Below are 13,860 nucleotides of genomic sequence, written 5' to 3' on the forward strand. Positions count from 1 at the left end.
AGCGTGGATGTTTGACCTTGTCACTGTTGTTCTGATATTCCTGTGATGTAGCAGACAGCATCTGGAAATTCAGGTTTTCCCTCCCAGGGAAACATAACATGATCAATGCCACGCTTGGTATTGATCTCGTGTGCATGGGCCAGATTGCTGTCTGGTTAAGAAGTCCCCAGTGCCATGCAGATCATCCCTGTGCCCAGCTCCTTCTGCTCTCGGCTGTCAGAGGTGTGAGCCCAGCCAGGAGCTTCCCTGGAGGGAGCAGGCAGGATTGCCCACGTCCAGGAGCATTGCTGCTCTGCTGGCATATTGATCTGCTGTCAGGGAGATCACCAGCCTGATAAGCCTAAGCAGCCTTTTGTCTTAAAACACTGTAGTGTTTGACACAAGAGTAAGGGACAACCAGTAAGAAAGACTAGCCTAGACACAGCATTTCTGCAGGAGGAGTGTTCACTCCAGCTTAGTCTCAGGTCTGCCTGAGTGGCAGGAGCACTGACCCTCTGCACAGCTGGCAGTGCCACACGGGGAAACCCTCCGGAGCTGGCACAGCTTACATATGTGAGCCAGGATTTTGAACCAAGCCCCACTGTGAGCTGTTGCAGTGGTGCTGCAGGGCCTGGGCTGCGTTCTGGGAGCTTGCAAACCCCGTGGTAAGCTGATGATGGGATTGTGTTTGATGTGTAGCTCACAAAGCAGAGACTCCTGCGTGCATTCTGAGGACATGAGAGGGGAGAGAATGTTATCTAATGTTTGATTTTTAGATACAAATTACATTTCAAAACAGACTTGCTTTTGGAATAACGGGATTGTCCTGTTCCTTTCAAAATAAAATGCATTCAGTAATCACTGAAATAAATAAAAATAACTTCAGATTAGAGGAGCTGGCAAGAGAGCAAGTGTTAACATTTCATGTACTGTACTGAGAGTTTCCAAGGTCAGATGCAAGTCTTCTGGGATTGGGGTAAAGAAAGCTATTTACATGCACTCTCCACTTTAATCATTCAGCCAAAGGGCTTAATGTTAACTCCGATCCAAAGCATTGTTACTTGTAACAATGGTGTTTCTCAAAAAACCCAAATAAAAAACATTGCCAAAGGTGACCTACAAATGCTTCAATGTGCTGCAGTTCACCCACGTGCCTCCTCTCCCTGTCAGTGCACATCTTCAGCAGCTCTCCCATCCTGCCTCAGCCTGGCTGCCGGGGATTCCCTGCCCTTCCCTCCCTGGCAGCCCCTCGGGACAGAGCATTCCCCGTGGAACCAGCAGCTTGGGTAGTGCTCCAGTTATCTGCAGCAACTTCCAGATCCTTATTAAGTGTTGGTCCTCCAGAGCCTCTGCAGCTGATTAGTGAGGAGAGAAGGCAGTTAACAGCACATCTTCAGTTGCCAAGAGACTTAGCTGCATATGCTTGAAAAAGACTTTGTATTGGGCAGCCTGTCAAACACTGCTGGGAGAAGTGCTGCTTGCAGGTCCTTTGGAAAGGGAAAACTGTATTAGCTTTAAAATGTGTGCTCACAGAAAACAGAAGTGCTGGAACTCACACAAGGTCAAAATGGGTTGTGTTTAATTGAGCCACCTCTCTGTTGAATTGCATATTCTTTGGATATGAAGTGGAATATAACCAACCTTTTACAAAGCGTGCTCTGTAAGAGAGGGTACTTTGATGACAGCTTGTACAGCTTGGGAAATGTAAAGAATAATAGAAATAACAAAAGACAGTTTGCTTTCCCAGGCACCCCTGTTTCTCCTGCACTCCCTTGCCCTCCCGTTTCCTTTCCTTGCTGCCTTTCTGTCTTCCCTGCAGTCAGCCCTGTGTTGTTTTTTTGCATACCTGCACACTTGGTAGTGCTGGTAACATTCCTGTTACATCCTTTGGGGTGGGGGTTTGCTTGCTTCCCTTTATAACTAGCATGCCATTAGTGCTTTCATTGTGGGAGTATGTGGTAAGCTGGGAAGAGTTTACATCATTTTAGAGCTTTTGTGTGACTTAGTAGATTAGTTGGAAAGGTCACACACTGTGGCGTTCATTTGCTAAATAGAAAAACTCTTCTTAAGCATTCCCTCAAGCCTGATTTGAGTCTCATGTGTCCCATATTATTCCGGTGGTTCTTTTCAGTATTATTCAAAGGCTGTTCTGCCTGTCTTCAGAGCTCCTGCTCAGTGGTGGATGCTGCATTCGTGATTGAATCTCTGCAGTGAGTGCCATCGCTGTCCTGACTTGCACTGTACCTTGAAGTGAAAGCCACAGGGACTGTTCAGAACTTTCCCCCTGTTATTTTGTGTTCATTGCTTGCAGTTTGCTGTGCCTCAGCTGTGTGACACTCAGTATTCTGCCTGTCTCTGCATTGAGCTGCATTCTCCAGTAGCCATGCCAAGGCTCTGGCTCTCTCGGAGCTGGCTGTGTCCTCGCTGCTGTTAAGCCTTTCAATTAGAAGAATCTTGCAAGTTTATGTTGGCATTCAGGCTGCTTTGTGCACCGGGTGCTGAAGCACAGCATTACAGATGGAATGGAGCTGATGGGTCAGGTTTTTTAGGGATCTGATTACTGGTTTTGTAGAAGTAACCAGCTGCCTCCCCAGCCTTCTGTGGGGTTTTCCATTCCTCTGCTGTGAAAGCACAGCACGGAGTGAGGCGTTCTGGGAGGGCAGGGTTGAACTGCCCTGCTTTGCTGCTCACATGTTCTGAAAACATTTCTGTAGCAGATAATTCTGAGCTCTGGTGTACGACTGGCAGACAATGGAGTGCACAGGCTGGGATGAAGGTACCAGCCGGCTGTCAGCAGAGGGCAGGAGTCCAAGGGCTGCGGAGCTTTCCTTTTGTGCAGAAGCTAATTGTTCGTTTCTTTTACTGACGTGATTCTTTACTCTTTTTTTTCTCTTTTTTTTCTTTTGGCTCACAGCTTCCTGGTTGCTGAGGGAGCTGCTTTCTTTACTCTGCCAAGTCTGTTAGTAGTGACCTTGCAGGGAAGGCGCGTTCCGGGCTCCTCTCGCTCCATCTGCCGGTCGCTGCCGCCGCTGCTGGATTGCCCAGCACAGCAGCCCCTGAGCTCCCGGCCTGCCCTGCCCTCGGGGCTGGGGCACGGAGGGCACCTCTGCCTGTGGTGGCATCCCAAAAGGAGTCCGGGTGGTGCTGCACCTTCTCTGCCTTGGGGACCCGAGTGCAGTAAGTGAGAATCAAACCACTGGTGGGCACCTGCCTGTGCCCACTGCAAGGATGAGTTGCTGCCAGGGTTCACTTTAGTGTTGGTTTGGTTTTTCTTCCCCCTAGGATTAGACGTTGTTGTTTTCCTGCAGTGTTGCCAGCCTCCTTCCAGCTTCTTATGAAATTTGCCACTGTTTTACACAGCAGCCCAGGGGGTTTGTATGGCTAGGAAGGGAAGCAGCCTGTTCCTGCTGCAGCAGATCTCTCATCTGACCAGTGTACATGTGTGTGTAATTTCCCGTGCCTGTAGGAGGGGAATAAATCCTAAATGGAATGGGTGGTGAAGGGGGATAGATTTAGCAGCCTTGCTCCAGGGAGAGTTGTCTGAAGTTGGGCTCAAGCAGGTGTATCAGGGATGGGCTCCTGGTGCAGTGTCCTGTGTTCTTGCCAGAGTGGAGCTAAGGACAGGCACAGGATCAGCATTGCCAGGATGAAAGGAAATAGTTTTGTGGAGAAGATAATCCAGAACTGCTGCATCATTCTCATCACAGGGACTGAGGGTTGAAGGGATGGAGATGGCTAATCAGCCCCAGCTCATTCCTCAGGTGTTTTCAGGACTGAACTGCTGTCTGTGCTGTCACTGTTCTGTGGGCAAGTGGAGGATAATCCACATGCCACCTCCTGGTAGTGGAGCCTCACACAGAACTAATCCATTGGCCAGTTTTTAGCAGCTCTGCTGTGAAGAAGCTCATCTTCCTTTTTCTCAGAAAGGTGGGGCTGGTGGAGGTGAGTCTCAGTGGAAGCTGTTCCTCTGTGACAGGGCTGTGGTCGCTGGGGGATGCTCAGACCCTGCTCACAGTGCCATCAGTGTTCCAGGTGTGTCTCTGAAAGGCAAAAGCTGACACAGGGAACTCGTTTACTCTGCAGTGAAAAAAAAAAGCAATAAATGACTTATCTGTGTGCTTTTCCAGGAGGAGACAGTGTAGATTCCAACTCAGCACAAATCCATAACTGATGGAAAACTTTCATTTATTTGAGTAAAATTATCTTTTTAAGGGCAGTGCTGAGTCTGGGCTGTGATTAAAACAGCTTTTTAAAGACCAAGAAAAACAGTGGATGTTGTTGTCGTTTGATGTATTATCTATCACTAAGGACCCTCTTTCCTCATTTTCATTAAAAAAAAATGGATATAGGCAGTTAGCCATATATTGCATAAAAGTAGCATTACCTGAAAAAATAATTAAGATGATCTTGAAATTAAGAAAATCAGTTTTGAAGAGAAGCAGGTGCTTAATGGAGGTGAGACCAGCTGTGCTTCCAGGAACGTGCTGGAAACGCTTTGTGGAAAAATGTTAGAGGCCTCCCTGCAACACTGGAAGGAAATTTGTAATAATTCAGACAAATTGCATCCTATAAATAGCAGAGCTGAATTCATTAGGACAGGAAGCAGATGGAGAAAATATGAAACTTGTTTGTTTCTTTTTAAGGCACTATAATGCTTATGAGAAGTGTCAGGTTGCTGTCAATGAGGGGGAACCCTCCAGTGCAGCAGTAACTTGCTCAGTATTAGGTTCTCATCCCTGCTAATGAGCAGCATCCATGAGGGACATTCTTCAGACTTGGCTGTAGCAAATCCTGCTGCCTTTCTCTGGCAGAGCCAGGCTGACAGAAGTGCTGCAGTGCTGGGAGATGCAGCAGTGAGGGGAGCAGGGGAGACAGGAGGGAGGCTGGAGTTCCCTCTGTGGTGTGTAGCCCTTGCTGACTCCGTTTAAAAGAGATGCCAACAGGTCAGAGGCATAAATATGGTTGGAAAGGAGGATGTGTGGAGTGAGGTGGGAATCATCCACCAGCTGGCTGAGCTGTGCCCCAAAGCAGGAAGGTACTGGTAGTTGGTAGAGCAAATGCTGTGCATTATTGAGGAGAGAAGGTGAAGGCATTTTTGAGATGCTCTTACATTAGTAAGTAGGGAAAAGGAGAGGCTTTCATGCATGGAGAGAGGTAATGACAGGGAGCGGGGGGAGGCGTGACTGGAATGCAGCTGTGACCGTGGGAGGGAGGCAGAGGTGAGAGGGTTGGAGCATCCTGGTGTTCACACACAGGGAGGTGCTGAAGAGGGAAGAGTGTCCAGCCAAAAAGAATGTGCAGACTGACAGAAAGGGCCCATCAAAGCCTGAATTTGGATAACAGCACGGGGTGAACAGGTGGGGCTGTGCCGAGTGTGCCCAGTTGTAGGTGGGCACTGTAAAACAGGCTGGCTGAACAACTGCATCCTGGGGAACCACAGGCAGGTCTGAGCTCACTTACAGGAGCAGCAAATGTTCTGTATGAACATATCTGTTAATGAACCTGCCTTCTCATCTCTTCTGCTGATCTGATTTATGTTTCAGCAAAGCTTCCCTGAAAGATAACAGTGTCAGAATTCCAGCAGGCTATCCTAAGAGGTTTGAAGTGTCAGTGTTAGGAAAGGAACACTGTGTGCTTATCAGCAGTGTTTTTTCTTGAGGAGTTCTTGGATTGCCAATTCACCTTGTGAAGTAGCAGGGGGAAAAGGTGATATGAAGGTTGTAGTGGAGTCAGATAATCACAGCCTGACCCGAGGAATGGAGAGAAGCTGTACAGCTGCTCGTGCCTCATGGATTAAGTAACGACAGTTTTTCCTCTGCATTCAATATAGAGGGCAGTGATCCCAGAGCAGTGAGAGGACACTGGAGAAGAGGCAGGTCGGTGGTGTGGCTTGGCAGGATGCCTTTGGGGATTGCCACCTGTTGCAGTTGCACATATCTGTGGGTGTCGTGTGTGGCACACAAGTGGTGGCAGTCCCAGCAGTCCAGCCCTGGAGCAGGTTCACTCTGCAGTCACTGGAGGAGGGTGCAGGATGCTGGGCTGGGTGTGAGAGCCTGAGCACAGAAAGCAGGAGCCAGCACACGGCAGCTTGTGGATCCTCACACCTACATCAGTTGTTTGGTATGGAGCAAAGAAACCCTTGGCTAATTAAGTGTGTTTTCTTATTTTCAGTGGGATAAGCACCCCCTGTATTCCCAGGGATTGACACAGCCTGTGTTCATGGGGGGTGTTGTACAAGGTTTAAAGAGAGTTCTGAGACCTTGACTCACATAGCCCCACAGCAGTAACTGCTATGAAGAATGTGCAGAAGCAGATTTAAAACCAAGGCTTTAATTTCATAAAGCCTTTCCAAAAGAGAATTTTAAAAAGGGAAAAAAATGATAGAATATCCACAGGACGGGATAGCATTGCTTAGTTTTCTTGCTTGTAGGTTTGATCTGAGATGTCTAAAATATGATAATCTGTGATACATGCTGAAAAATATTTATATGAGAGATGGGTGATTTTTGAAAAGCAAGTACTGAAGAGAGGAAGTGATTTGTGTTTGTAGGTTTTCTATCTTCCTAGTGGAAAACTTGCTTTAAATTATGTTCCACTTCTAGGACAGCATCTGGTGAGGTGAAAAACATCCTTTTCATGTGTACAAATAATAATCAAAAAATTTTTCTGCTCAAAACAAGCTTCAAATTCCCTCTTTACCCAAGTTCCTTCACACCTTTATGCTTTCTTTGCTGTCATGTTTTTCTCGAAATCCTTCCCTAGGTAATGCCTGCTGAACCTGACTCAGTGCAAACAGCCCAACAGCCACCAAACCCCTACAGTGCCTGTACATGAGGCTGTGTTGACCATGGTTGCTTGTGCCTTCCTGCCCTCACCAAAACACTTCAGGGGGGTCAGCTTTTTGTTCACACACTCCAGACAGCACCCAGTGTGGCCATCCTTTAACAGGGTGCTTGGCATGCTCTGCCCTCTCTGATGCACTGTCTCATGCTGTACTTGGTGGAGAAAGATGGATAAAAATTGCTTCACATCATGCAGCAACTTGGAATTATGGTGTTATTGTCTAACACCCCCTTTTTAATGTGGGTGGATGGGTAAGTCCTAATCCTGTGGATGAGAAGTCAGGGCACGGGTGCTCCTGTCAGTCACTGAGCATCACAAAGGAAATGGGTGCCCAGGCTGGGGATAGCTCTCATTGCTGTCGTGCTTAACTGCAAAGCTGATACAGTGACTCTGGGACAGGCAGGTGACAGTGTGTCTGTCTCAGCTCCCAGTGGGGTACAATGCCAGAGTATTTCTTTACTGAATATTTGAACTGGAATCAGTGTTTCTCCTTGCCCCTCCCAGCCGGGGGTTCTAGTCACTTGGACATCTTACCTCTGTCTTTGTCCCCTGTGTGCAGAGGGGGTGGCTATAGGATGGTGTAGCTTGTTCTCCTTGGCCCTGCTGTTTGTGTCTCCAAAGGTAGGGAGAGAGATTTGAATGAAAACAGGAGTGCAGGGTGAATTTGCAGCCCAGTCTGGAGATGCAGTAAGAATTGTTGCAGGCAAAACTTGTCTCTTGTCACCTTGTCATTATATGCATGCTAGGCAGTGTGTAGATAGCACAGATTTCAGAGAGAATTGTCAGCCTGAAGACAAGCAAAGGGCCCTGCAGCCCATGGGAACGTTCTCTGCAGGAGTTGCTGTCTCTGCTGTTTTCCACAGCTGTGGATGGAATGTCCTGGATGTGGTAGAAGCCCTTCTTCCTGTGGGGCAGCAGCTTCCTCTTGGCTGTTCTCTTATGTGGTTAAGTACAGGTATGCTCTGTGCTTGTTCATACACTGTCTTCTCTGCTTCTCTTGCTCCTGTTCTCCTCTCCTCCCCTGCAGGCTTTGAGTTACTGTACCAGCCAGACGTGGTCCGACTGTACCTCTCCATCCTCACTGAAAGTCAGAACTTCAACACTCTGGAAGCTGCAGCAGGAGCTTTGCAGAATCTCAGTGCTGGCAACTGGACGGTGAGTGCAGCCTTCTCTGCAGTCTCTTGGTTTCCTTTCTGTGAGTAAAGAGCAAAGCAATGTCCCTGTAAGGGCATCTCCTTTAAAAAGTACATTTGCATCTCCTTTAAAAAGGAGGGAGGTGGGAAAGCCAAAGAATTTATTTCCATTTGCTCACTAAAGATGTTTTCCATCTTCTGGACAGATGGTTTACATACTGGAAATGTCACTGAGCTCATGACAGTTAACCATGAACAAGTTTTACTACTTAAGCCACTTAACCATTACTTTGTCCACTCAGAAAACCTTGGTGCTAGATAATTAAGTGTCCTGAATACTTAATTTGTTGGCTTGTCAGATTGCTTAGGAAGCTGCACTCCCAGTGTCCTTTGATATCCTCTCTGAAGCATCCCCAGCACTGATCAGGCAGTTCTCCCAAAGGTTGGCCTGGTCATTTCTAGAATCACATGGCTCAGGGGGACTCATCCGTGGCCTGAGGGTCAGCAGGATGGTGTTTCACAGCTGTCTGGAATCCAGCTCAGTTTAAAGTCATTCATGAAACAGAATAAAGGCATGAAATAGGAGGAGGAGGAGGATAACAGATGCTTTAGATGCTTTACTCTTTCTTCCAAATGACCTCTTTTTTTTCCTGATCCAGAGGGTTGTTTTCCCACTGAGGTAGGTACAGAACAGCTGCTGATGGATGACCCTCCTTCTGCCCATTTCTGTCCCCTCTCCCCAGCAGCTTCCTCACTGCAGGATGAACTTCTGCCTCCTTTCTTCCCTGGTGCCTGATGAACTCGAGTGATGGGTTGGACAGTGCAGTGCACCAGCACACACACTGTAGCTGCTCTTGGCAGGGAAGGGATGGCTTTGCAGCGCGGGCAGGGGCAGGGGCAGGGCTGAACTGACAGTGTGTTCTCTCCCTGTTGTGCTGGCAGTGGTCCACCTACATCCGTGCCACGGTGCGCAAGGAGCGGGGGCTGCCCGTGCTGGTGGAGCTGCTGCAGTCCGACTCGGACAAGGTGGTGAGGGCCGTGTCCATCGCCCTGAGGAACCTGTCCATGGACCGGCGCAACAAAGATCTCATAGGTACCCTCAAGTCTTGAGGTTCAAAACACGTGCACTATTAAGTTTTTCTTGACATGTCAAATGCCCTTGAGTTCTATCATTCAGAATGGGAAGCTGAATTGATTATTAGGGCTGCCTAATGGTATCTCTTCCCCCTATCTCTAGGTAGTTATGCCATGGGTGAGCTGGTAAGAAATTTGCCCAGCAGGCAGCAGAGATCTGCCAAGAACCTGGAGGAGGATACAGTGGTTGCAGTGTTGAACACCATCCATGAAATCATTACTGACAGCTCCGAAAACGCGCGGTCCCTGATCCAGACCCAGGGCATTCAGAAGCTGGTGGCCATCAGCAAGTCCAGGTGAGTGACAGTTGGCAGCAGAATGCATGAGAACTCCCTGCAAACCTGAATGTGTCTCCACGAACAGCAGCTTTTGGTTTGTGAGGTGCTGGAGCATCCTGACCTTTGGGAGCTCTAATTTCAGCAGCTGATACCTACAGAGTAGAAAGCCAGCACCTTTCATAGGGTTACTTGATGAAGGTTGGTTGAGTAGTCCCTTCAGTCACATCAGGACGTGCTCTCTCCTTGTCAGAGACATCTTGGCACCACGTCTGCACTTAGACAGCATTTGGAGTGAAACCATGGTCTTGGTTTCAGTGTGGGAGGCCTTTTCCTGTGGCACTGTTCCATTCCTGAAATGCCAGGGATGAAATCTGTGTCTGTCAAGTGAAATGGTTTCTGATGTGCAGTAACTGTTCTGGCCAAAGGGCTGGTGCTGGTCATCTGAAGTGACCAGTGTTTCCTCTGCAGTTCTGTTGCAAACCTGTGTTATGGCTGCTTCAGAGACTCTGTGTTGTGTGGCTCGGCCAGTTACACATTGTAGGTGTGTTTTCAGCAAACTTTTGGGAGAGAAGCTGAAGTGGCTTTGTTGGGTTGTATTGTTATGAAATACAAGAGCTGACCAAAAATCTAGGCCTCTTTTATTTTATAGAGGGTGCTTGTGTATTGACCTAGTAGGGAATGGATAAAAATTCGTCTTCTGTTTAAAAACAGCTTATTTTTTTGCTGACTTGAATTACTTTGTAAGGTATTCTAAAACCATGGAGCAACTTCATTGAATTGTGAGGGATATAGATACGTTGGGGGAAGGTTTGAAAAGTGGCATAGAACTTATTTTTTGGGGGGGGGGGGGGTTGGGGTTTTTTTCCTGAATAAATCCAGGCAGGATGGAATCTGGTTTTTGTTGATGATAGCTGCAAGAGAAAAGGGTCACCCTGGCCTCAGTGCTTGTCCAGCAGTACGTGTGAAACCCCAAAAATGTGCACAATTTGCAACTTTTTGATTTCTGTTTTTGTCAGCAAATAGCTCTAGGTATGAAGAAGTCACATATACACCATAACTCACAGGTTCAGTCAGTAGCTGTGTGGAGTTCTGGATATCAGCATAGGAATAGTCTGACATTGCTTGGCACTTAAGCTCTGGTTTTATCTTGCAAAGCAGCCAATCTCCCAGAGAAACAAAAGCAGCATCTCACATTCTTCAGATGATCTGGAGCTATAAAGAGCTACGAAATGCCCTTCAGAAGGATGGGTGGAACAAGTCACACTTCCAGGTAAAGGTGCTGGATCTTGGGTTGGTGTTGGAAATGCCTGAGTGGAAGATGTCCTAGTTCAGTGTAGGATTGCAGTGTGATAGATGGTAGCCTTCACTTCTAGGTGATAGCACAGTGGATTGTATTCCACTCAGTCACACCATCATGCAGATTCCTGCTGGCTGGGCTCTTCTGTGCTCTGGGGAATGGAGCTCTCAGGTTTGGGAAGTTTGACACCTCTTACAGGCCAAATGCCCCAGTTTTACTGGAGGAAGAATTAGCATGTCTTATCTTAGTTGTGTCTCTTTTGAAACATTCCCTGTAGCAGCACAGGGCTGGGCTTGACCTGCAACCTCTTCATCTTTCCTTGTGGAAAGGTTTTGCTCCTTTTACAGAGCAACAGGGCTGCCATTCAGATAACAGGAAGAAATTCCACCAGCAAATCTATATGAAAATAGAAAAATACTTGAGTGCCATATTATCAACAGCAGGGGGGATGCTTAGCAGCATCCATGATCTCTCTCCATAGTGTTGGTTTGTTTATTTTTCTTGTTGCATTTCCCTGAGTAGCAGTTCTGTGCTCACGTGGGTTTTGTCTCTAGTCCATGTCGGCGGCTCCGAAGGGCTCCAAGGGTCCTGCTGGCAGGTCTGGCTATGATGACAGCACCCTGCCTCTGGTGGAGAAAAGTCAAGGTCAGTTCTGCTCTTTAGCCCGAGTTCTGCACTGCTTTGCTTTCTTGTTTTCTGGATTTGCTACAACTGTGTTGCAGCATGAGGGGGTAAAAATGCATCATTTGTGGTGATTTTAGCCCACAGTCCCCAAATGGTCAGTCCTTATTACCTGCATATGGATGATATTCCTTCCCTTATGGAATTACATTATTGGTAGTGTTTTCTCAACTTTATGCAACATAATCAGTTAAATCTCCCCAGGAATGGGCTTGACCTTCCCCCTGCTCAGTCCTGGAGTCTGTTCCTTTCTGAACAAGCATTCCTGTTCTGGCACAGCTCCTTCCTCTGCTGTGCAGGGGGTTCTGTGGGAGGTGAGTTAATCCCAGCTCCAGCTAAACCTGGCTGTGCTTTCCATGCCAACTCTGGTGTAGCTCCAGCTTTGGTTTCAGTGGGGTTGCTCTGCCCTGGGCTGGTTCTGGTTTCTCACAGCAGGTTTTTCGTGGTGCCCTTTATCTGGTTTAACTGCAGGTTGCTGCAGAAATGACAGCCCCACACTGCCTGCCTCTTTCCACCTTCCCTGTCTTTGATCAGACCTGGAAGATTATGCAGATGAAGGATGATTGGGTCAGTTTGCTGATGTGACAAGAAACTTGTCTGCTGGCTCAGCAGGCTGCTGGCTTGGGCCGTGTGCCCTGAGAAGCTGCACCTTCCTTATTTGCTTTCTCTTCTGTTCTGGAGAGACCAGGGAGAAGCTTGTTAATGGTGGTAGGTGGTCCAAAGCAGCATTGTGGTTTCTGTTGTCACTTGGAGGGAGAGTTCTGTATTACAGTGCTAAAGCAGAAGATACAAGGATTACATGTGCCCTCTGGAGAACTTCAATCAGACTTCCCTTTCTGAGTGGATAACAGTTGAATTGGTGGGGAGTTTTTTACAATAATCTCTGTGTTCAGTATTTCATGGACCTCTCTGGTTCTGTGACTAATTCAGAAGTACCAGGTTTTGAGCAAAGCAAATGTAACTCAGGTGGTTTCAATGTTTCTGTGTTACAGATAATGAGAAGTCTGGGAGCCGTGATATGATACCTATGGATGAGCTCGGCCCAGGTAAACTCACTCATAAATCAAACTCTGTCTGTTCCAATAGAGCACACTGTCACTCACAGGAAAGTTCAGCTATTTCTCTAGGAGATATTATTTCAGGTGGATAAAGCTGACATTTAAAAACAGAACATTACCCCACAAAAGATTGGTTGTTGTCTTTTTTTTCCTGTCTCTTTTTTCTTTGTACACATGTAGAGTGTACCCACCAATTTCTGCACTCCTTTGTGCATATATACTGGAGACACAGCAACCCACCTTTCATTCTGGTCTCTGGCCCTTGAGGCAGCTGCATCCCCTGTTACAGATCTGCAAGTCTGGGGATTCAGAAAGGAAAAAAAAGAGTTGTGAATTTACTTCAGGGTGTTTTTTGTGTTTAAATCTCTTCTGCCTTTGCTTTGTAGGTAATACCCAAGACAAGTTAGTATGTGTGATACTCCTGGCTCCACTTTTCATTGACCTGCACCCAGCTGAGCCTGGCTTTTGCTTTAGGCTGAGCTCAGCTGCTGACTGGCACTGATGTGCTTTGAGATTGATAAGCTCTGTAGTGTAAGACTGGGAGGAGTTTTTTCTTTACCAAGGTAGATAAAGGTGCTATATAGTCTCTCAAGAATTTGCTTTATTTCTTCCAATTGACTTTATTTTTATTTAAATATACCTATATTAATGCCTCCAGATGAAACAGCTTGATATTATACTGCTATTTGTGATTGTAGCTGAATAAAATAGGAAGTCAGAACCAAGCTAAAAGCCAAGCACGTTCAGGAAGTAAAATAACAGGTATATTATTACCTTTTGTATTCTTAGAAAAATGAGATGCCACCTGCCAGGAATCAACTGTCCATATGTATTTTGCCTAAGGGAACACTGAAACATTTGTTCTCACAATGGAAGAAAACACCTTCTGAGAGGATTGCCTGGCAGGGTGGCTGTGCTGGCAGCTGCTGCAGTCTGGGCAGTGCTCATTGTTGGTAGTCTCAGTATTAATTGTTGCCTTGTGCTGTCATGAGTTCCTGGTACAGCTCTGAGTGCAAAACCAAATGCAGATTAACAGCATATGCACAGCATCAGGCAGGTTCTCTGGGCCATTCTGCTCTCCAATCTTCTTATCACCTTTAGGAGGTGATATCTGTCAGGTTTTCATGACTGCAGCTCTTGAGTGACTCTGACTCTTAACCCTGTGCTATTTCAGAGCTCAGCTGAGAAGAGATTAAATCAGTTTCTCCAGTTTACTCTCCTTAATTCCAGGGAACTGGAATAGCAACTTAGGATTTCATCTCTTCCCTTCAGGCTCTTCCAAATGCTTAGTGTTTTTTGTCTTATGGGCATACTAACATAAGGAGCTGCTCTAGACTATATTTTCTGACTAAACTTTGTTGTGGACTGTTGTATTCTGGAGGTTTTGTTCTTTTTGCACTCTAGAGTGAGCACTTCTGCTGTGCAGCAGCAAGCTCTGTAGAGATCTTCCTTGTGCC

General features: G+C 46.9%; 1 protein-coding gene across 16 annotated transcripts in view; it reads left to right on the forward strand.

The window, feature by feature from the left end:
- ARVCF (ARVCF delta catenin family member) overlaps positions 1-13,860 on the forward strand; it is a 236,648-nt gene that overhangs the window by 211,722 nt on the left and 11,066 nt on the right. For 12 of the 16 annotated variants that reach the window (XM_064675283.1, XM_064675281.1, XM_064675280.1 and 9 more), the window contains 6 exons: positions 7,850-7,977; positions 8,898-9,048; positions 9,193-9,385; positions 10,523-10,637; positions 11,219-11,309; positions 12,338-12,391. In XM_064675283.1, the coding sequence (XP_064531353.1) occupies positions 7,850-7,977; positions 8,898-9,048; positions 9,193-9,385; positions 10,523-10,637; positions 11,219-11,309; positions 12,338-12,391 (732 nt within the window). The remainder of the gene's footprint in view (positions 1-7,849; positions 7,978-8,897; positions 9,049-9,192; positions 9,386-10,522; positions 10,638-11,218; positions 11,310-12,337; positions 12,392-13,860) is intronic. The other 4 variants (XM_064675286.1, XM_064675288.1, XM_064675290.1 and 1 more) reach the window with 1 other exon arrangement.

Source organism: Pseudopipra pipra, chromosome 18, assembly GCF_036250125.1.
Source record: "Pseudopipra pipra isolate bDixPip1 chromosome 18, bDixPip1.hap1, whole genome shotgun sequence".
Taxonomy (NCBI): domain Eukaryota; kingdom Metazoa; phylum Chordata; class Aves; order Passeriformes; family Pipridae; genus Pseudopipra; species Pseudopipra pipra.